This window comes from Herpailurus yagouaroundi, unplaced genomic scaffold, assembly GCF_014898765.1.
Source record: "Herpailurus yagouaroundi ecotype Mexico unplaced genomic scaffold, PumYag 221, whole genome shotgun sequence".
Lineage (NCBI taxonomy): Eukaryota > Metazoa > Chordata > Mammalia > Carnivora > Felidae > Herpailurus > Herpailurus yagouaroundi.
Genome location: NW_024412452.1, coordinates 18,792,921 through 18,815,768, shown reverse-complemented (window position 1 = coordinate 18,815,768; position 22,848 = coordinate 18,792,921). Strand labels below are relative to the sequence as shown.

The 22,848-nt window shown below is 38.1% G+C and overlaps 2 protein-coding genes across 7 annotated transcripts in view; one reads left to right on the top strand and one right to left on the bottom strand.

Moving 5' to 3' along the window:
* The window catches only part of UGP2 (UDP-glucose pyrophosphorylase 2), a 72,308-nt gene extending 63,826 nt beyond the window's left edge, over positions 1–8,482 (top strand). The window contains exons 6-10 of one of the 2 annotated variants that reach the window (XM_040458280.1): positions 359–656; positions 1,809–2,006; positions 2,571–2,813; positions 6,394–6,498; positions 8,019–8,482. In XM_040458280.1, the coding sequence (XP_040314214.1) occupies positions 359–656; positions 1,809–2,006; positions 2,571–2,813; positions 6,394–6,498; positions 8,019–8,126 (952 nt within the window). In that variant the 3' untranslated portion in view covers positions 8,127–8,482. The remainder of the gene's footprint in view (positions 1–358; positions 657–1,808; positions 2,007–2,570; positions 2,814–6,393; positions 6,499–8,018) is intronic. The other variant, XM_040458281.1, reaches the window with a different exon arrangement.
* Positions 1–22,848, bottom strand: part of VPS54 (VPS54 subunit of GARP complex) — a 140,214-nt gene that overhangs the window by 39,830 nt on the left and 77,536 nt on the right. For 3 of the 5 annotated variants that reach the window (XM_040458275.1, XM_040458274.1, XM_040458276.1), the window contains exons 21-23: positions 17,189–17,296; positions 14,309–14,403; positions 9,062–10,467 (exon numbers count right to left, since the gene is read on the bottom strand). In XM_040458275.1, coding sequence (XP_040314209.1) covers positions 10,362–10,467; positions 14,309–14,403; positions 17,189–17,296 — 309 coding nt within the window. In that variant the 3' untranslated portion in view covers positions 9,062–10,361. Of the gene's footprint in view, positions 1–9,061; positions 10,468–12,706; positions 14,212–14,308; positions 14,404–17,188; positions 17,297–22,848 lie in introns of those variants that run through there. The other 2 variants (XM_040458278.1, XM_040458277.1) reach the window with 2 other exon arrangements.

The following is a 22,848-nucleotide window of genomic DNA, read 5'->3' as shown; positions in this document are numbered from 1 at the left end:
GACACGGGGCTCGAACTCACGGACCGCGAGATCGTGACCTGGCTGAATTCGGACGCTTAACCGACTGCGCCACCCAGGCGCCCCATGAAAGTTTTATTTTTGAGAGAGAACATGCACACGTGTGCACACATGGGGTAGGGGGAGGAGCAGAGAGAGAGGGAGAGAGAGCTCCGGACCCTGATGCATGGCTCGAACCCAGAAACCTTGAGATAATGACCTGAGTTGAAACCAAGTTGGATGCTTAACTAACTGAGCCACTTAGGTGCCCCAGTTTTATTTAACTTTAAATGCACTGTTTTACTTGAAGGTCTGGAATACTCTCCGAATTGATATTGAAAAAGACTTTTTTTTTTTAAAGGTACCCGAGGATTAATAAGGAATCTTTACTGCCTGTAGCAAAGGATGTCTCGTACTCAGGGGAAAATACAGAAGCTTGGTACCCTCCAGGTCACGGTGATATTTACGCCAGTTTCTACAACTCTGGTTTGCTTGACACCCTTATAGGAGAAGGCAAAGAGTATATTTTTGTGTCCAACATAGATAATCTGGGTGCCACTGTGGATCTTTATATTCTTAATCATCTAATGAACCCACCCAATGGGAAACCCTGTGAATTTGTCATGGAAGTCACAAATAAAACACGTGCAGATGTAAAGGTAAATACTGAGAGGAAGCAGTTTGGGGATTCATATCTCACATTTCACAGGTTATGTAGCTCAAGCTATTTTTATTTGCAGAATTTTTTGTGTGAAGCAAAACACATGTATCCACTTGATAACATCACTGTAAGATAGAGTGAGATAGCATACTATAGAGCACTCTAAGTTTCACCTGACATAACTGTGTGGATATAAATCAAGAGTTAACAGTATTGTTGAGTAATCTATAGGGATGATTCTAACTGAAAACAATTTCACATATATTTGTAGGATAAATCTGAATCCTAAGTGAAAACAGTTTCAATGTTTGTTCATACCTTTAATATTCTTCTAGTTTGGTGCTTAAGTGTATTTATTTCATTGTTCCTTTAGTGAAAATTTACTATTTCTGTTTTTACTTATGCACTTCAATATATTTTTTTATCACTGTAATGTCTCTGTAATTGGAAAAAAATGCAGTTGTTTGGCACAAATTTTTTTTACAATTTTGCATGTTTAGTGGTGATGACACTTGGCATTTGATGAAATGGTACACAAGGTTTTACTACTTAGCCACAAGGAGTAAGAGAAGTAGACAGTGTGTAAATACTAAAATGGTCACTTCCTGGGCTGGGTTCTATGCTTCTTGCAAATGCCCCCTGATAGGTGAGTGAACGTTCCCCTCTCCCTACACTGCTGTCACGTCATGACTTTAAGAACATCTCTAAGCGGAGGCCACTCTGGGGGTCACTTCTCATCCAGTTGTGCCTCTGTCTTCCCTCTTCTCCGCTGATCCTGCAGCCAGTCAGAGCAGGGTCTGAGGTGGTAGGACTAGTTGTTTAGTGATGGACTGTGGTTTGGGAATAAGAGGAATGGCCGTTCCAGTAGCAGGCCTTCGAAAAGTGAGGAAGGCTCGATACACTCCCAGGGCTTTTATTATGGATGAGAGGGTGGGTACACAGTATAAAATGACACACAACCTGAATATTTCTTTTGGTTCACTACCATAACATGTATGTTGCTGCGTATTACAGATAGAATCAGTGCGAAAGCGTTTGATTTCTGGGGGACTTTATCATCAATGTCCTTTCACAGACTAGAAGATAGTGTGGTATGGCTGTGACTGGGAGAGATGTGGAGGCACTCACACACTCCTGTCTGCCTTTCTAGGGTGGGACCCTCACTCAGTATGAAGGCAAACTGAGACTGGTGGAAATCGCTCAAGTGCCAAAAGCACATGTTGATGAGTTCAAGTCTGTATCAAAATTCAAAATATTTAACACAAACAACCTGTGGATCTCTCTTGCGGCAGTTAAAAGACTGCAAGAGCAAAATGCTATTGATATGGAAATCATCGTGAATCCAAAGGTAAGCCACAGGTGCAGCCCTGGTCTCCCTGGTTCCTAAGATCATAATAGGTGGGCTGCACGCAGACCTGCTGTCCACCTATTCATTGGTTCCTCCTTTTTGCCTAGTCAGTCTCTCCAGTTTCTGGCCCTGTCCTTCCGAGTCTACACCCATCCATCTCTTTAGTGTACCAAGCCCTGGTACCCTCACTTCACCTGGGGCTGTGGTAGCAGCAAGAGCACAGGGCCCAAAAATAGAGCAACCGACCTCGGTCTTACTTGTTGCTCTGACACTTAAAGGTCTTTTGGCCACAGGCAGGCACCTTGCATGAGTTTTCTGTGAACATTTGGTTCCTTATTGTAAAATGGAAATATTAATAAAGAGAGGAGTTATGACGCCAAAAAAAGACCACGTATGTATAAGCACCTGGCATATGGTATGTGTTTGCTAAATATCAGTCCTCAAAATTCTTGTTTCCTTCAATGGGTCTCTGAAACCACTCCCCAAATATTAACTAGCCTCCACAAAACAAAGTTGCTAAAACCTGTTTCTCCTCTCCCCCTGACCCCTTTTTTTTTCTTACAGACTTTGGATGGAGGCCTGAATGTCATTCAGTTAGAAACTGCAGTAGGGGCTGCCATTAAAAGTTTTGAGAACTCTCTAGGTATTAATGTTCCTAGGAGCCGTTTTCTACCTGTCAAAACCACATCAGATCTCTTGCTTGTGATGTCAAACCTCTATAGCCTTAATGCAGGATCTTTGACAATGAGTGAAAAGAGGGAATTTCCTACAGTACCCTTGGTTAAATTAGGCAGTTCTTTTACAAAGGTACGTAATGATAGATACGATATACATGTGCATTTGTATTTCTTAAATGTGTAAGTATAAAAATGATACACATATGAATTGGGGTCTAATGAGTCTCAGCTGCTAACCTATTATAGTCCTCTGTCTTTGTCTTTAAAAGGAATCAGCTGTTGAAGATAAACATGTAATTCACTTTTGAAATCTGATTATTGCTATAGAGTAGAAAAGAATGTTTACATTTTGGGACATTTTACTTTATGTCTCCTGTAAAACCATTTACTGTTTTCATCAGTGGGAGAATGTTAATTGTTTAACAAATATTGAGCCCCTACCATGTGCTGGGCAGTGATCTAAGTGCTGGATATTTAGCAGCAAATAAAATGGACTAAAATCCTTGCCTTCGTGAATATTCTGGTGAGGTAAGAATGATAATAAGCAAATAAATGTATATATGTCAAGTGATGGGAAATAGTATGAAGGAGAATAAAGCAGGAATAGGAAATGTGTGGGTGGGGTGGTGTTGGTATAATTTTATACTGGGTGGCCAGAGAGACGGTCTCACTGAGAAATGAAGTATATCATGCAAGTATCTGGGGTGAAAAGCATTCCGGGCAAGGGCAATAGCAAGTATAGTAAAACCCCACCCTAACATGATAAATGGAATTCAAAAAATTTCATCATGGAGGTTCCCGGGTGGCTCAGTCACTTAAGTGTCTGACTCTTGGTTTCAGCTTGGGTCGTGATCTCATGGTTCATTGGATTGAGCCCCATATAGGGCTCTGCGCTGACAGTGAGGGGCCTGCTTGGGCTTCTCTACCTCTCCCTCTTTCCCCTGCTCTTGCTCTCTTTCTGTTTCTCTCTCATAAATTAATATTTAAAAAAATTTCATCACATAAAATATTGTGAGGTTAATGAAGGTGACAGGGTGAGCCTTTGTGGCTGGCCTGGAGTCCTGTTATGCCCTCCAGGCCTGTTCTAGTCCTGGTTGTGGTTTAAGTGCCACCTGGTGTGGAGGTATGTACTGCCTCATATATTGATGGCAGATGATTCTGGGTCTTGTGGCTGTGCTGCATTTCCCAGGATAGCATCAGTCCCTGTTTTGGGTGCCTCTCATCAGCCTGGCTGAGCTGGGAAAATCCTGGTGGTACAAATACTCACCATTTTCCCACATTCTGAAAGGGTATTGTCAGCCATTTTTCTACCCAGCCTCACCCTGCCTTCACTTTCCCCTCACTCTTTCTAGCCTCTTCCATACCCTGCAGGAGATAAGAACTTGAGCTGCTCTAATTTGAGAATATGGGCTGAGTGGTTAATGGCTACTCAGAGGATGAATGTGTTTTAGGGACAGAACACAGTCTGCCTGGGGCAGAGCAAGTGAGAGATGGGGGGAGGAGTTGGTCAAAGAGGGAACAAGCCCAATATGTAGAACCTTGTCATTGAATACTGGGAATGTAGGTGGCTTTTTTTTTTTTTTTCTTTTCTTCTGGTGGATGAAAAACCATCAGAGTTGTGAGCTGAGGGGTGAAGTGACTGATCTGGTGAGCAAGAGTGGAATCAGGGAAACCAGGGAACAGGCTATTGCAGGAATCCTGGCAAGAGGAAATGGTGGCTTTGACCAGGGTGATGGCAGTGGGAATAGTTGACGTTCTGAGATATTTTGAAAGTTGTAGCTACAGGATTTGCTGTTGGACTAGATGGGGAGCGTAAGAGAAAAGATTAGGAAAGACGCCAAGGTTTTTAGCTTGTGCAATTGGAAGCATGGAATTGCCAGCCACTTACAGAAATGGGGGAAGTAGGTTTAGGGGAACAGATGTAGGGAAAGCAGGATGGGGAGTTGATTTTTGGAGATACTGAGTTTATTAGACCTTCAAATTTATTAGATTCTTTTTAGATCAGAGGAGAGATCTAGAAGATATAGGTACATGTCCTTCATGTACAGCTGGTATTTAAAGCCATGAGATAGGGATCACCTAGGAGGAGGTGTCCCAAGAACTGAGCCCTAAGGTAGTCAAGGCTTAGAGGATGGGGATGAGGTGAAGGAAGCAGTAAAGGTGACTGACGAGTTACAGGTGAGGAACTGCATGGAAAACCATGAATGTGTATGTCCTGAAAGCCAAATTAAGAAAATGTTGAAAGAAAGAAAGAGAAAGAAAAGAAAGAAAGAAGAGAGAAAAAGAAAGAAGAAAGAAAGATCACCTGTGTCAGGTGTTGCTGCTGATTTAAGTAAGATGAATGGTTCCAGTAAGATCAAGGAGAATTCACCACCAGATTTATCAATATAGAGGTTCTGGAGCCTGACTGGAATGGATTTAATAGAAGAGAAATTAGATGAATTTGGACAACTAATTCAAGAAATTGGTTTTACAGAAAAGCAACAATAAAAAGCAGCCATAGATAGAAAGGGATATATGATTTGAGATATTTTGTTTGCTTTTTAAAGGTGGGAGAATTTATGGCACATTTATACATTGATCAGAATTGATGCAGTCAGAGGGAGAAAACATTGAAGGAGAAATAATCACTGGATAATACCCTTGAATTAGGCCATAAGAAGGACTGGCCTTAAGTTGGAGTAGAGTCCCACCCCAGTAACAGGAGGGACAGAGTAATGGGCTAGGGAGCAACTGAGTGGTAGTAGAAGCCAGTGAAACTTTTCAGGTTGCTTCTAATTTTCTTAGCAAAACAGGAAATGAGGCCATCTAAGACAATTTCTAGTGCCTATAAATCTAAGGAAACAAGAGGCGGTAAAGATAATGATCATTTATAATGATAATTTGTGCTGCTATTCATGAAATACTCCATTTCTTCTGAATCCTACCCATCCCATAAAGCCCAGCTCCAGTCTAGGTTGCTTCAAACAGTGATGATCTCTCTTTCTCTTTCCAGCTAAACTCCAGATTATTTGAATTACTCACTGGGCTCTTATCATGTTATGTTTTGATTAATTCATTCATTTTTGAGAGAGCGAGCGAGAACAAATGGGGGAGGAACAGAGAGATAGGGAGATACAGAATCCGAAGCAGGCTCTTAGCTGTCGCATAGAGCCCAATGCGGGGCTCAAACCCACAAGCCATGAGATCATGACCTGAGCCAAAGTCAGATGCTTAACTGACTGAGCCATCTAGGCACCCTGGATACCTTTTTATGTATGTATGTGTGTATGTATTTAATGTTTGTTTATTGGGGGGGGGGGGAGGGGACAGAGAGAGATTAGGAATCTCAGAGCCTGTCAGTGCAGAACCCAACATGGGGCTTGAACTCAAGAACCATGAGAACATGACCCGAGTCAAAGTCAAGAGTCACTCGCTGCTCAACCAACTGAGCCAGCCAGGCACCCCTATCTTTTAATTTATTGTCTGATCTGCTCAGTGGTGTTATAAATTGCTTGATTGTAAGGATGTTGTTCATGTCTCCTGGTCTCTCCTGCACAGGATCTAGCATATAGAAAGTGCTTAATAAATTGGTTCTTCCCATAGAGGGTCTGAGCTTGGCCATAAATAATGTTTTCACAGTTCAGTTAAACTAACTTGTAAATTGAATACCTGCTTTTTCTGTTAACCCATTTTTGAAACAATTTCTTCTTCCTTCTCTTTTCTTTCAGGTTCAGGATTATCTAAGGAGATTTGAAAGTATACCAGATATGCTTGAATTGGATCACCTCACAGTTTCAGGAGATGTGACATTTGGCAAGCATGTTTCACTAAAGGTGTGTTAAGATGAAATTTTTCGTTCTGCTAGCTTTACAAAACAAGTTTAATTTTCTAGTCCTAAATTTACCTTTATTTTAGGGAATAGTTCTTAGTCTATACCAGATGTTTGTTTATAAGACATAAATACATTTAAAAAATGAAATAGCTTACCACAATATTTAGTATTAATACTATCTTCCGTAGAAATACAACATAGTTAAAATACAATCATAATTGTTGTATATATGAACTTTATGGAATATAGCATTCAAATGGAAAGCAAATACCATGAAGTAATTTAACTGGTACTATTTTACTGAAAATCGGAGTCTTTAAAATAGAATCACTGTTAAATTAGCATTAGCTCACCAAATCTGAATCTTAATGAAAGGAGAAAAAATGGCAACTTCAGTTTTACTGAACATAATCTATTCCTGTTAAGGTAATCTGTTGTCATCAGTCTAAAGATACAGATCTTACTGATAGTAAAGATACTACACCATAGTACTTGGGTACTTTGAGTATTCTTCTAGCTTAAGAAATAGGAAGGACTATGGGTATAAATATTAAAGCGCAGAACCAAAGATACCACAGCTTTTTCCTAATTATTTTTTTAAAAATCCTATGCCTACATTACATGTGGCATTCTTAGTAAAACTACTTAAATGAAGATCTTGAAAAAAACATAAGGATATATGTGTATGTATATATGTATATGTGTGTGTCTAGATGTATATACAGTTGACCCCTGAACAACATGGGGGATTTGGGGTGCTGAGCCCCATGCAGCTGAAAATCCCCATCTAACTTTTGATTCCCCCAGACTAATAGTCTATTACTGAGTGGAAGCCTTACTGATAATAGTTGATTAACACATATTTTAGTAGGTGTTTTTATTATGTACTGTATTCTTATAACAAAGCAAGCTAGAGAAAAGAAAATGTTAAGGAAATCATAAGGAAAAGACATTTATAGTACTGTATCAAAAAAATGCATGTAAATGGACTTGCACAAACCCATGTTGTTCCAGGGTCAACTATACAGACATACATACGTGTGTATATATACATATACATATATGTACATGGAACTTTATTGCTGAGACTGCCTCATCTAAACAGCCTCCCCTAAGACATGAAAAATAAATTAGTAAACTGGTTTTAACAACAAAACAAATCCAAACCTATATGTAAATATAAACCAAGCACCTCAGTATCTTTATGAAGGTAGGTAATGCTGGTGACATTGCAAGTGGTTCTTCGAAAGGGCCAGTTATGCTGTGGCACTGGGTCCACTTCTCACTCCTGGTACCACCTCGGATACAGAGGCAGGGCATCTGGAACTACTGCCAGGATTGTTAGAGGGACACATTATACAATTTTCCTTAACATATTTTTTTGTGGTTAATATTGCTTAGAAATACAACTGTTCCATTGTAAATGGAATTCTGCATAAATTCGGTGATTGTAAGGAAATCAGTTGCATTTCGGCTGGTTTCAAGTACACTCTCTTCTGTTTGATTTTCCCTGTCACATAGGGAACAGTTATCATCATTGCAAATCATGGTGACCGAATTGACATCCCACCTGGAGCAGTATTAGAGAACAAGATTGTATCTGGGAACCTTCGGATCTTGGACCACTGAAATGAAAAAAAAAAAAATACTGTGTACACTTCATACTAATTATGGGCTAAACAGTTTCTTAACGATGAAATGTTCTCTAGGATTCTAAAATTGGCAGGTACTTTACTATGCTACTGTACCCTGCAGTGTTAATTTTTAAAGTAGAGTTTGCAATATGCTTTTAGTCCAAGAAAAGCACAGTTGGAAGCAATACTTTTCTTTAATGAGGATCCTGAAAGTTCATCTTAAAGTGCAATATTGTTTAATCTTAAAACTGGGGCAGCTCTGCTGGAACATCTTTGAACAGAGGCCTCAATGATGGTCACTTTGAATTGCTTGTGATTTAAAAAATAAAGCTGTGAGGCAATCCATGTGTACATGTATACTTTCAATGCTAACTTTATGAAATGAAGAAAAACAGTTGACTCTTGCGAAAGTTGCTATTTCGTTTGGAAGATTTAGTCTTGAAATATTTAAGTATTCACTGGCCAGCTACCTGACACATCTAGTGTTTGCATTTCTAAGAATCTTAACCACATCATTCTTTCCATAGGAATTAAACCTGAAGGTATTCCATACCTTTCATCTAGTTCTAAAGCTGGGATGCCTGCCATGCTTTCCAGAGACTCTCCACTTAAGAACACAAAGTAATGTTTCTTTTCCCAGGTGAAGGGATGGGGTGGGTAGAGGTAGGGTTTTTCACTTACATACTTGTTCTCCAGTATGGTGGGGTGAGAGGTAGAACTTTATAACAAGTTCGCTTTCCTTGCAGCTTTCTTGTTGTCACTGAAAATATTCATGAATAACCTTCCAAATCAGCTCTGCTGGTAGTTGAATTTGTGGCTTTTCTCTAAGGATTAATTACATTTTCTAATTTTTCCATTCTTGTTTTTAAGTAGGCTGCTTGTAATTTAGAATTTACTTGTACAGTAATAAAAAAAAGTTGCCTTATAAAGTCTGGTAATTTTTTACAGCTTTATTTTAGACAGTTTAAGAACCAATGACATACCTTAGTAATGATAAAGAAAACAGGCTTTCCTTTTAGGAAATGGAAGAGCACAAAATAAGACTATTATTTCATTGTACATAATCACAACAAGATTAGGCACTCTGACGGGGTTAGGCAAGATTCCCGGTGTGAGGTGAGGCACAGGCACTTTCATTTGTGGAGTGCTGCTGATTCTAATTTTGAAGGTAGGTATTATAAAATCTTTAAATAAGTTACTCATCACCTTATTTCTGGCCGCAGAACAGCAGCCTATATTTTAAAAGTTCCATTTCTCCCTGGTCTTTGTTCATATACATGTCGAAAGTAACTTAAAAACAAAAACCCAAGGGGGCCATACTTCATCTGTTATCTAAATGTTAAAATGAGAACTCATAAATACGCAGAATATATGAAAATGTATTCTAACCATTTGCTAGAAATAAAAAGGCAAAAAAACCCACAAACCAACCCTTCATAGATACTTGTATAAAAATACAGCTATTAAACTGCAGCCTTTCACATACCCCTTCTGAAAAGTATTTAAATTAGTAGTTGCATAAATAAATGCCAATATCTTTTTCTTTAATTATTACTGTGATCGGACTTTCAAGTATTTAGACTATTCTGGAAGGCTTTACTCAGATGACATACAGTGGTGGTAGAAAGATTAAATACGTGACACACGAGGCCTGAAACTTGACATTGGTCACTAAAACAAAAATTGAGTTCCTAAATCCAAGCAATCAAAAGATGTTTATTTTTCATAGAAAGATCTGTGTAAAAAAATAATTTTTCAAACAGCTTTACTTTCATAGAGAAAACTTTCTACAGAGGTTGACTAAGATTTTAATATTTTAAATTGTACCATCATTAAATAAGGTGGGACACCATATGAATTTCATTGCACTGGAAGAAATGCAAAGCATTTTTTAATATAAAGTATACAGAGCATTCTAGTCAACTACAGCTGTGTTACAGCTATGTGTTCTTTTGGATTTGGTCCAAAGAAACCTGAGTCTGTTTCCAGAGAGAATGAAAAATGTTAGACACCTGATCAGTTACTCCTCACTGAAGGAAGCATAAAAATGGCATTCCTTGTAGATCCCACTGAATCCCAGTTTCCCAACACTGATACTTTCCTTTTCCCCTTCCCCTATCCCGTTCACTCTGGGTTCCAGGTTCAGTTCTTGAATCACAGGCATCCGTATTTTCTTCACAAACATACATATCCCATGGTCAGATGAGCTACCCAGTTTTCCAGTATGTCATCACCTCTTCTGTTCCCAGATCTCGGACATATTTAGGTCCAAATCTTTAAGGCCTTTTAAGGCTTGAAGATTTCCAGTGTAAAAAGCTACATCTGCTGTGACCAACCTAAACATTGGAGAGAAAACTATTTTTAATCTCACACTCTCTATGATAAAGTAGCAATGCTCACAGAGTCAGTCTTATTCCTAGCTGCTAGACTATTAAAATTCAGATTTCCTAGGGACCAAATGTCAATAGATTTCTCTTAGCAAGATTCCTGCCATCATATAGTTAGAGCGCTCTATTTCAACAATAAATATCTTGGAAAGGAATAAACCAGTGCAGGTTGAAATTGGTTTCATAATTCTGCCCAATAAAAAAGATTTATCTTTAAAAAACATGAAACAAAATAGAAAAATAATAGGTTAAGATTTTTTTTGTAATCAGTTGTCACTAGACTATACAGTTGACCCTTGAACAACACAGCTTTGAACTGCGTGGATCTAATTAGATTTTTTTTGACATAGTAGAGCACTAAATGTACTTTATGATTTTTAAAACATTTTCTCCAGCTTACTTTATTATAAGAATATAGTATATAACAGACAAAGTATGTGTCAATCAGCTGTTGATATTAACAGTAAAGCTTCCGGTCAACAGTGGGTACTGGTACTTCAGTTTCTGGGGAATCAAAAGCTACATGTGGGTTTTCTACTTGTGAGTAGTTTGGTGCCCCTAACTCCTGCATTGTTCAAGGATCAACTGTACATATATATGACTAATGAAATCAGGTGAAAGACAAGGTTTCCTGAGTAACATCCAAAGAAGCTAATGAAGGCTGGGATTCGTGCATATATATTACTACATATAAAACTAGATACTGATATATAGCAACACGAGATGAGAAAAGAAAGTGTTAACACTTTTGAGCATTGAGCTGTCACATTAATGTCTACACTTGAGAGAACATTCCAGGAAACAACACTCAGATACATATCAAAGCTCCATGCATGTAAAACAGGGACTGGTCTGAGTAGACGTATATTTTGACAAATATGGCCCATGGAATAATAGGAGACCTTAATTTAGTAGTTTGTAAAAGAGAAGAAGAAATCCAGCTTTAGTATTTTAATGAACACGTAAGTTCTGGATCGCTGGACTACATGGGGACAGAGGTGTTAGAAGCACCCTTAATGTTTGTACTACAGTCTAATTTATAAATGCTTTTGGACTTAACGTGCTTAACGTTTGACCTTTCATCACATGGCGGAATTTAACAAGACCATATTTTTCATTTAAAACTCCTCTAATTAAGATGCTTTAAAAAGATTTGAAATTATACTTGTGATAATATGGTAAGTGCACTGAGACTAAGCAACAGCTCAAAACAGAAAACCTTTCTAAGACAAGGTCCCCCACATTCAAAACTAAACCTAAAATTAACAAATCTCCATTTAAAAATATTTCCATAATCCTATCAAAGTTGAAAATTATTGTTTAACATAAAAGGAAATATTGGCAAACACATAACCAACAAAAGATTAGCTTGAGAGCATATGCAAAAATCTAAAATCGACAAGAAAAAGATAATGCCCAAGAGAAAAATGGACAAAGAAAATGAACAGGAAAAGTGAAATGAGAACACTTCAGTGACTAATGAATATATGAAAAGATGACAAACATTAGGAAATGCAAATCAAAACAAGATACCACCTGCAATTATTAAAAAAATCTAATAGCAAATGTTGACAACATGGTGCAGCTACTTTGAAGAATATTCTGGCAAAACCTAGCCGAGTGAAAATGTACATATGCTGGTATTAACTTGTGGATATACTCTAAAGAAATGATTACACCACTAGACATGCATATAGATCTTCACTGTGGCATAGTTGTAATGGAAAAAAGTAATAACTTAGAAATCTCTCTTGGGGAAATGGCTGCATTAAATATAGTTGATTCAAGTGGGAGAAATGTCAAAAAATGGACAACTCCCAACAAATAGATAAACCAGTAACAATGCTGAGTGGAATAAAGTAAGCAGCACATGCACAATATACCATGTAAGTTTATAAAACAGTGCTACATATTTTAAGATCTAGAGATAAGGAGAAGGACTTAAAAATGTAGGCCAAATTTATTAGAAATATTGACTAAGGTTGGGGAAAGAGAATGGGACTGGAGATGGGAGCCAGGGATACTTCAATTTCATTTGAAATGCCATTTTTTTTAAAACATTATGAACATTTTTCCAAGCGAAATGATAAATGTTAATGATTAAGTAGCAGCAATACAAATATTTTCTTTACGTCTGTATTTTTAAAATGTCTGAAATAAAAAAAATTCCATTTAAAAAACAGGGCTGGGGAGAAGGAAGGTAGCAAGTAACTGCTTAATGGGTACAGGGTTTCTTCTTGGGTTTTTTTTTTAAGCTTTGATCTTATTTTATTATCTGACTGGACAACTAGACAACAGGAACTAGAACACACTTGTGAATGCACTAACTGCTACTGAATTGTTAACTGCAAAATGGTTAATTTTATGTGAATTTCATCTTGAAAAAAAAAAGTACATTTTTAAAGCCATTCCAGGAACAAAAATTACTTATAAGCAGGTAGTTTATTATGTCTTTTGCTAGAGTCTAGAGGTCAATTTTTAGGGAATTCTATCTTTCAAGGAATCACTCACAAGACATGAACTGACTTACACAGAATTAGTGTCTTTAAAAGTGTATGACAGTGAAGATCTCTAGGTTGGTAAGACCCGCAAATAGCTATATTAACAGAGAAAATAATAGGTAATGAGTTAGCTTCAATGCTTCAGAACTACTGGTCAGAAAAACCCATGAACGAACCAACGCAGACTTAGCTATGGGAATAAAAATAGAAGGCTATGGGTCGAGTAGGCTTAAAAGTACTAGTTTTTTAAAAATAGTCTCTGAGACATATTTGGTATTCATTAAACTGTCCTTGAACTTTTCTATGGCTCTGAAACTTTTGAAAATAACAATTCTTAAAAAAAAAAAGAAAAAGAAGAACCAGGTAATAATTAAGGGAGAGAATCAGATTGTTGCATAAAACTAACTCAGCGTGGCCAACACCTTCAGTATTATGAAGCTCCCAAATATTTTTTGCAAAATCAATTCAGTGTACTTGTTTTGTTGGACAGGGCCAATATCTGACTCCAAAATGCATTTTTTCATTTGTTCCCATAAGTTTGAAATTGAAGCCCAAAACTTAATGTTTTATTCCTAAAATCCACAGAACAGGTAACACACTGAGAAAATCATATTAGGATGTAGCTTCATGATCAGTGCTTTTGTATTTTATATAATTTTTCCCCATATCTTTATGTTCTTCACAAAAATTTTGTGATGGTACTTTTTACCATCATCCCTATTTTCAAATCCAAGAAAATAAAAGTGCAAAAATAAAAGTGATTTACCTAACGTCACACAACTAGTAAGTGGCAGAACTTAACCCAAGTTTTCTGATTCTAAATTGTTTTGTATAACTAAAATATTTCACTGATAGTACATATAATTTGTTCAAAAGCTTACAATAAAAATGTACATACACATACATTGTTTTGTAACCTTATGAAAGTTACAGAAGATTTTATCCTTTTCATTTTATAAATAAGGCAGAAGTTAAGTGGACCTTCTCATGGTCACACAGCTACAAAGTAGGACTTTGAGTCCTGTCTGGATACAGGGAGACTACTGCATAAGGATGTGCTACTGACCCACACTACCTCAAAACAGACATATAAGTAACAACCACTTATAAAATACTTTAACGTAGATAGACAAGTTGATATAGATGTCCTCTCCACAGAGGAAAAAGTTGCTGATTTTACCATGGTGCAGATCTGGCAAGATTATAATGGAAAAGGACAGTATAATGAATAAAAACCAATCAGGCATTCCAATACTGGAGCATGTAGTAAAAATATGTTGAAAACATACCCATTTTGAGGTCCTCCATCATTTATCACATTTAAATGAGATAACTGTTTTTTCAAGTGGAGTTTATAACTTGCATTAATTCTTAAAAATAACATCTGGAAAAGAAGTAATATGGTTTCTTAAAGCTCTTTTGAAATAGAAGACATAAGCATCTGAGTCATCAGTATCAAATCAATATTATTTGGAAAAAATATATTTATTTATTTATTTTGAGAGAGAGCACGAGCAGACGAGGGGCAGAGAGGGGGAGAGAGAATCCCAAGCAGGCTCGGTACTATCAGTGCGGAGCCCGACATGGGGCTCGAACTCCTGAAACTCGAGATCACGACCTCAGCTGAAATCAAGAGCTGGACGCTTAACCAACTGAGCCACCCAGGAGAAAATATTTTTTAAAAATCTTTGCTTTGGATATACTTTTAAGATGCTACTCTGAAGGTATGTAGTTGCTATTTTAGTACAGTTTTCTCTATACTTGGATAAAACCTCTTTTTCTTCTTATCAGCAGTACTTCTTTTAGTGATATGATTTATCACTGCCTTTCTGCTCCTTTGAAGTCCTCTGGGATATATAACTGGGATCAACCAAGCCAGGTATAAAGAAATGGAGAATTCTGCAGTATATTAAATAGGAACTTCAAGACAAAACAAAGTCACAATGGTAGAGGCAAAGATACGTTCATCCTTCTAAATTGATAAAATTACTTCAAAGTATTTTACTGCTTCTGCATGCAGAGTTTTGATTCAATGGCCCAATACTTCTGTGGGAAATACCTGACCTGAAATTACATACAGTTAATCTTTGGAAATGATTTTGTGGGGGCGCCTGGGTGGCTCAGTCGGTTGGGCGTCCGACTTCGGCTCAGGTCATGATCTTGCGGTCCGTGAGTTCGAGCCCCGCGTCGGGCTCTGTGCTGACCGCTCAGAGCCTGGAGCCTGTTTCAGATTCTGTGTCTCCCTCTCTCTCTGACCCTCCCCCCGTTCATGCTCTGTCTCTCTCTGTCTCAAAAATAAATAAATGTTAAAAAAAAAATTTTTTTTTAAAATGATTTTGTGGAGTAACATGTTTTCTATGGGAGGAAATATATATAAAGGCACCTATGGAATTTTGTGGAATTACTGGTATTCATGTGACAATACTGACATAAAAATCTAATTCTTGCCCAGCTTTGATAAGAGTTCCCTTTAAATTATGATGCAGATTAAAAAATATATATATGAAATACCTATATGCCCAGCTCCTTGACCTGGCCATAATTAGAACTCAGATTGACAAATCCAAAAAGTGAGAATGTCAGAGGTGAGATCTTATACTTGGAATGAGAAGGATGGCTTGGCTAGGAAGAAATAAGGAAAAAAAAAGAGAGACCCAAGTGGGTGCTCCATATCTTATGGCTCCTCCTCAATCCTCAGTGGGCCTCAAAGGAGTTGGATGATATTTAATCATGACTTTGGAATGATTAATGAAAACCTAGGGAAGCATGCAGAAAAACAGGTACTGTCAGATGGAAGTCTGAGGTGGTATGGGAAAGGAAACCACCAGGAGAAAGAATAGGCAAAAGACCCTAATTTGCTCCCAGATACCATTTCTATATACTCAACCAATTAGAGGCAAACTCAAATAAGAAACTTGTTTGAAGAGCAAAAATTCCAGTGAAAGTTAAGCTCATTAGTCATACAACTAAGCTTGTATTCCAACACTGTATCATTCTGCAATTGGGCTCAAATGAGATAGCCTCGTATAGAGGGAACAAGCTAAGGTGGGTAAAGAAGACTGGAGGGGCGCCTGGGTGGCTCAGTCAGTTAAGCATCTGACTTCAGCTCAGGTCATGATCTCATGGTTTGTGGGTTCAAGCCCTGTATCAGGCTCACTGCTATCAGTGCAAAGCCTGCTTGGGATCCTCTGTCCTCCTCTTTCTCTGTCTCTCCCCAGCTCACTCACACTCTCTCTCAAAAATAAATATACAAGGGCGCCTGGGTGGTGCAGTCGGTTAAGCGTCCGACTTCAGCCAGGTCACGATCTCACGGTCTGTGAGTTCGAGCCCCGCGTCGGGCTCTGGGCTGATGGCTCAGAGCCTGGAGCCTGTTTCCGATTCTGTGTCTCCCTCTCTCTCTGCCCCTCCCCTGTTCATGCTCTGTCTCTCTCTGTCCCCAAAATAAATAAACGTTGAAAAAAAAAATTAAAAATAAATAAATAAATAAATAAATATACATTAAAAAAAAAAGATTGGGGAAAGAATACTGAAATCTTTAAAGTATCAGGAGAGGGAAACAAAGCAAGTAGAGGGGATGGGGTAGAAGTGTAGGTGAACAATGGAGAAAACTCTGATAACACTTTTGTAGGGGAAGACAGTAGGGACAAGGAGTGGATATTTCATAGGTGAGAGGTGCCAAATTTTACTATTTTCCTGGTTTATGCATACTAAGATTATTTATGTTGATCTAACAAAAATAAGGTATACTGAGTTATTTCATGTGTCCTCTCATTATTAATTCCATCACTAATTCCTTCACTATCCCATTTGGATTATAATAACAGCAACATACTTTACTATTGATAAATGCCAACTCTGATTTTCAAACTGATACTATAATGAATGACGTAAGTAGAATCTGGGATCTCTATACTCAATGGACAAAATATCTGTTTTTTATAATTGCTGACCATATAGCAGAGCAATTATTGCTCTGGCCTGTCAGAGCTAGAGGCACTTTGAAATCAGACATTTATATCCACATTTCACAGGTTAATATAACAGCTGAAAAAATAATCATATCGGAAAAATGAACTAGGCTTAACTGTACCAAAAGTATATAAAAAACACTCCAATTCTGTATGCATATGTTATGTATAAAAAAAGTAGTTTTAGGAATTACTACTCACTTGTGTTTGTTCTTCTGGAAGAAGATCAAATATAGCTTCATGCATTTTTGCCATTTGCTTACAAATATTCCTGAAACAGGCAGAAGGAACGGGAGCTTTCACCTCATACTGGCAGAGAAAAACAATGAGAATTATGTTCATGTCCTCTGGATTGTTAATTGTCTCCAGTGTTTCCTAAAACATATGTTTTTGGCCCATGTTACATGTCTAACTCTGGTATAGTTGAAACTTACACTTCAACCGTGATCTGTGCTACTCATGCATATCTCAAGAACTTTTCATTAACTATCCTAATCTAATCTAAGAAAGCCATAATAATTTAGTGGCTAAGAACACAGGCTGCTTCCCTTCTTAAGATAAACTGCTTGGGTAGGGCGCCTGGGTGGTGCAGTCGGTTAAGCGTCCGACTTCAGCCAGGTCACAATCTCGCGGTCCGTGAGTTCGAGCCCCGCATCAGGCTCTGGGCTGATGGCTCAGAGCCTGGAGCCTGTTTCCGATTCTGTGTCTCCCTCTCTCTCTCCCCTGTTCATGCTCTGTCTCTCTCTGTCCCAAAAATAAACATTGAAAAAAAAAATTAAAAAAAAAAAAGACTGCTTGGGTTCAAATCCTAGCTCTTTAGATGGTTAGCTAATGCTGGGCAAGTTACTTCATTTCTATCTCAAAGGGCTTTCTGTGAGGACTTAAAAAGGTGACTCATAAGAACACAAAACAGTGCTTAATGCAAAGTGCTCAAAAAATGTTAGCTACCAATCTGGCTCAATATACAATGACGTGAATCTTTAAAGTAGGCCTTCTAGGGGCTCCTGGATGGCTCAGTCGGTTAAGCGTCCGACTTCAGCTCAGGTCATGATCTCACGGTCCATGAGTTCGAGCCCCGCATCGGGCTCTGGGCTGATGGCCTGCTTCGGATTCTGTGTCTCCCTCTCTCTCTGCCCCTCCCCCGTTCATGCTCTGTCTCTCTCTGTCTCAAAAATAAATAAATGTTAAAAAAATTTTTAAAAAAATAAAAATAATAAAGTAGGCCTTCCAAATTAAGAGATTATTTTTTAAAGATGATTTTAAGAATGTGTCAACATGATCATATCCGAAACCAATAGGACTCTGGTATCAACATTTTCTTTTTCTTTTATAGGTAAGCCAATAAAGTAATCATATTTACTTTAAAGATGGTAAAGGAAGACTTTTTCAGCAATGACCTATACTGAAAATTTAAACTTAGGTAAATTCATTTTAACTATTCTTACATTTGGAACAATATACTGGTATCATTCAAACAGCCATCTTTGGCCCATATCTTATAATTCACAGCTTAAATTATATACTATTTTTATTTATAAGACAAATCTGGGCTAAATAATGTACTAATCTTACATAGTTATTAAAATGATAAGTTCCAATATATTGCTCTTAAAAGAACCATGCAGAAGTCACCACATGACTGGACCAAGATCAGCAAAGTTGTGACCAACCTAATGGTTTACCTTTCTTCAGCCTGGAAATATAAAAATCCCCTTATCTTCTATTTTTTTTATTAATAATAACGATATAATTCACACACAATAAAATTCACCCTTTTCAAGTGTACAATTAACTGGTTTTTAGTAAACTCATAGTTATAAAACCATTACCACTAACTTCCGAACATTCTCCTCACCCCAAAAGAAACCCATAACCTTTCACAGTCACTCCCATTCCTCCCTCCCTGAGGTTGCTCCTGACAAGCACTAATCTCTATAAATGTACTCCTATAACACATGGCTTTTTGTGACTAGCTTTTTTCACTTAGCATAATGCTTTCAAGATTCATCCATGTTGTTGACATGCATCAATACTTCATCTTTTAAATGGCTGCATGACATTCTATTGAATGAACATACCACAGTTTATCCAATCATCTATTGATGGACATTTGATTTCTTTCTACTTTTTGGCTATCAGTAATGATGCTATGAACATTCATGTACTGGTTTTTGTGTGGACAAATGTTTTCAATTCTTTTAGGTGTATACCTAGAAGTGGAATTACTGGGTCATATGGTAACTTTATATCTAATCTACTTAGAAAATGCCAAATTTTTTTTTAAAACCCTACCCAGATATGAGGGTTCCAATATCTCCATATCCTCACCAACACTTGTTACTGTCCTTTTATTTAGGCATCCTAGTAGTTATGAAGTAGTTACCTCGTTATGGTAACATCCCCTTATTTTACTACCACCCTGTACTGAATAGTATCTGCCCAAATTCATGTTTACTCTGAACTTTATAAGGTCATACTGGATTAGAGTGGGCACTAAATCCACTGACTGATGTCCTTATAAAAGAAAGGAGAGGCACTTGGGCGACTCAATTGGTTAAGAGTCCTACTTCGGCTCAGGTCATGATCTCACGGTTTGTGAGTTCAAGCCCCACGTAGAGCTCTGTGCTGACTGCTCAGAGCCTGGAGCCTGCTTCAGATTGTCTCTCTCTCTCTGCCCCTGTCTCCCTCTCTCTCTGCCCCTCACCTGTTCACGGTCTGTCTCTCTCTCTCTCTCAAAATAAACAAACATTAAAAAATTTTTAATAAAAAAAATTAAGGAAATTTAGAAAGACACACAGAAGGAAAATGGCCACATGAAGACAGAGGTAGAGATTGAAATGGTGCATCTATAAGCCAAAGAATGCCAACACAGAATGACAGCAGGCACCAGAAACTAGAAAGAGGAAAGACTCTTTGCTAGAACCTTCAGAGGAAGCATGGCCGACAACACTTTGATATAGGACTTCTAGCTTTTAGAATTATGAAAGAATAAATTTCTGTGGTTTTAAGCCACTTGGTCTGTGGTAATTTGTTTTGGCAGCTCTGGGAACCTAGTACACCCCCAAAACCTTCCTTCACACCTAAAGATGAACCTTGCTTTCCCTAAAGATACCATTCTTTTTTTTTAAATTTTTTAAAAAATGTTTATTTATTTTTGAGACAGAGCATGAACAGGGGAGGGTGAGGGTGAGAGAGAGAGAGAGAGAGAGAGAGAGAGAGAGAGAGAGAGACAGAATCTAAAACAGGCTCCAGGCTCTGAGCTGTCAGCACAGAGCCCAATGCGAGCCTCGAACCCACGAAACACGAGGTCGAAGCAGGGCTCGAACTCATGGACCGCGAGATCATGACCTGAACCGAAGTCGGACGCTTAACCAACTGAGCAACCAGGCGCCGCCCTAAAGATACTATTCTTTCCATCTAACCTTCACCATCATATTTCTTCAGTCACTGAAACTTGATACCATATTCTTTATTCTCAACCCTTAAAATTTGATTCTTGCCACCACCCAAACCACCTTCTTCCACTATTAACAATCTTCTGAAATTTCTTTCTGCCAAAATCACTAAAGACATCCGAACTTCCAAATTTAGTAACTTTTCTACTTCTGCTTCCTCACTACTCTGCAGTATTCACATACCTTCACGCTTGAAACACAGTCCTTGTGTGACACAATGTTTTCCTGGTTCCTTCCTCCCCTCCTGGAGGAAAAAGATGTCTCCTATCTCCTAAGTGCAAAGCTTCTTCCGTGTTAAGCCCCCTCATTTTCCCTTCTTTCTCTCCTATCAATCTCATTCAATCTAACAGCTTCTAATTTATCTCTAATCCAGAACCACTTTATTAAGTCACACATTTCCTAAATGTTCCATACCATAACTGAGTTTACTATAAGCTTTCCCAAACCTGCCTCTTTCCTGTTTCAATTACTATTGCTGTTATTACAATCCTCCTGCTCACACAGCCTGGAAATCTCCAACTCAGTTTTTATTCCTCCTTCTCCTTGGTTCCTTATATTGAATTGGTGACTAAGTGCCATCAAATGTACTTTCAGAGTATTTTGCACATTAATACTCTAGGTCAGAGTTTCTCAACCTCTACACTACTAACATTTTGGCTACATCATTCATTGTTGCGAGGGCTGTCCTGTGTATTATAGGATGTTCAGTACCAGTATCAGCCCACTCCCCAAACTCTGACAACCAAAAATATCCCAACACTTCTGAATATCCTCTGGGAACAAAACTGTCTCAGTTGAGAAACACTGCCCTAGGTGAGGTCTTCAATACTTATCTGAAAAAAATATACTAGCATTTTAATGAGTCCAATTATAAGGTCAACAAACATTAAATAAAGCTGCTTGGTACACAGTAACTTCTGGATAAGTATTTTCTTAGATGTGTATGTATATGTACATATATGTATGTATATATGTACATATGTATGTATATGAGTATATGGACCTACATATGAGAATACGTATGCTGGAATGAATGTGTCAGATACTACAACAGTTGGAGTGTACAAAGATGAATCAGAGACAGGGAGCTTTGGGGAGCTGCCTAAAAGCTGGTTGGTGTTCCAGAAAGTGGACATTGCATGCTACAGGAACACGGATGAAGGACATTTAGGCAATAGTGGAGGTGGCTTCCGGAGCAGCACACCTGGGCTGCTGAGTCTTCAAATGATAACAATTACGTGAAACTATTCCAAACAGAAGACATTTCATATCACCTCAAATCCATTCTACATACTATCTGATAAGTCCTTCTGAAGTGCAATTCTAATCAGGTGATTTGTTAGTTTAAAAACCTTGGGGTTCTACTTCTGTTTAAAATTTAGAAAGCTGTAAGACAATGTTCTACTACCCTAACCACAAGAAAAACCATAATAATTTACAAAATCGTAACTTTTCTTCAACCCATCAGAGAACAAAGGTCCCCAGAACCACGGGAACGAATTCCAAAGAGTCACAAGCCCTTCTGAGGAGATGGGACACACGAAATGTCTCATTATGGCAGAGCATAGGAAGAAGAGGTGACTACCACAGAAGCAAAAAAGAAAGAAAACAACTAACATTTTAACAAAATCCCAAAGGCCAAATATGAACTAGTACATGTTTATAATAAATGAGAACTCTAGCTATAAGGAGAGTGTGCACTCATTCACAGGCTCTTCTCTATGGGTCTCCGGAAGGTACTCAGAAGCAACACTGAGATCAGAGCAGAAGACCACAGAGTCACTCTCAGTAGCAGCACAGACAAGCAGGAGGCGAATGGCTGCCACTAGAGAAAAGGAACCAATGCCGACGAATTCCCTGCACCCTCCTCTTATACCAAGCAAAAGCCTTAAGTCACTGAGAAAGGGCACCAAATTCTTTCATCCCCAGGGCCACTGTGTGAGGAACAGAAACAGAAAATACCTTTAAGCCTAGGATCATAAATCAAATTGGTTACCACTGGAGGAGGGGTGGGGCCACTGAGAAGGCTTCACATCCCAGGACTTACATTACCTGATTCTAAGACTTCTAGTAACACTACAGTAGTTAAGACAGTGTGGTATTGGTGTAAGATGGACTTACAGATCAAAGGAACAGATTAGACAGTTCAAAAAAAGACCCACACAAAAATAGCCAATTGATTTTCAACAAAGATGCCAATGGAGAAAGGAAAGCCTTTAACAAAAGGTGCTGGAACTATCCAGAAAAATGAATACTGACTCATACTTTGCACTACATACAAAAATCAACTAGAAATGGATCACAGATATAAGAAAACACTGGAAATTATCTATGTAACTTGGGTTATACAAAAACTTCTTAGGATAGGACACAAGCATGAACAATAAAAGAAAGAAATGATAAACT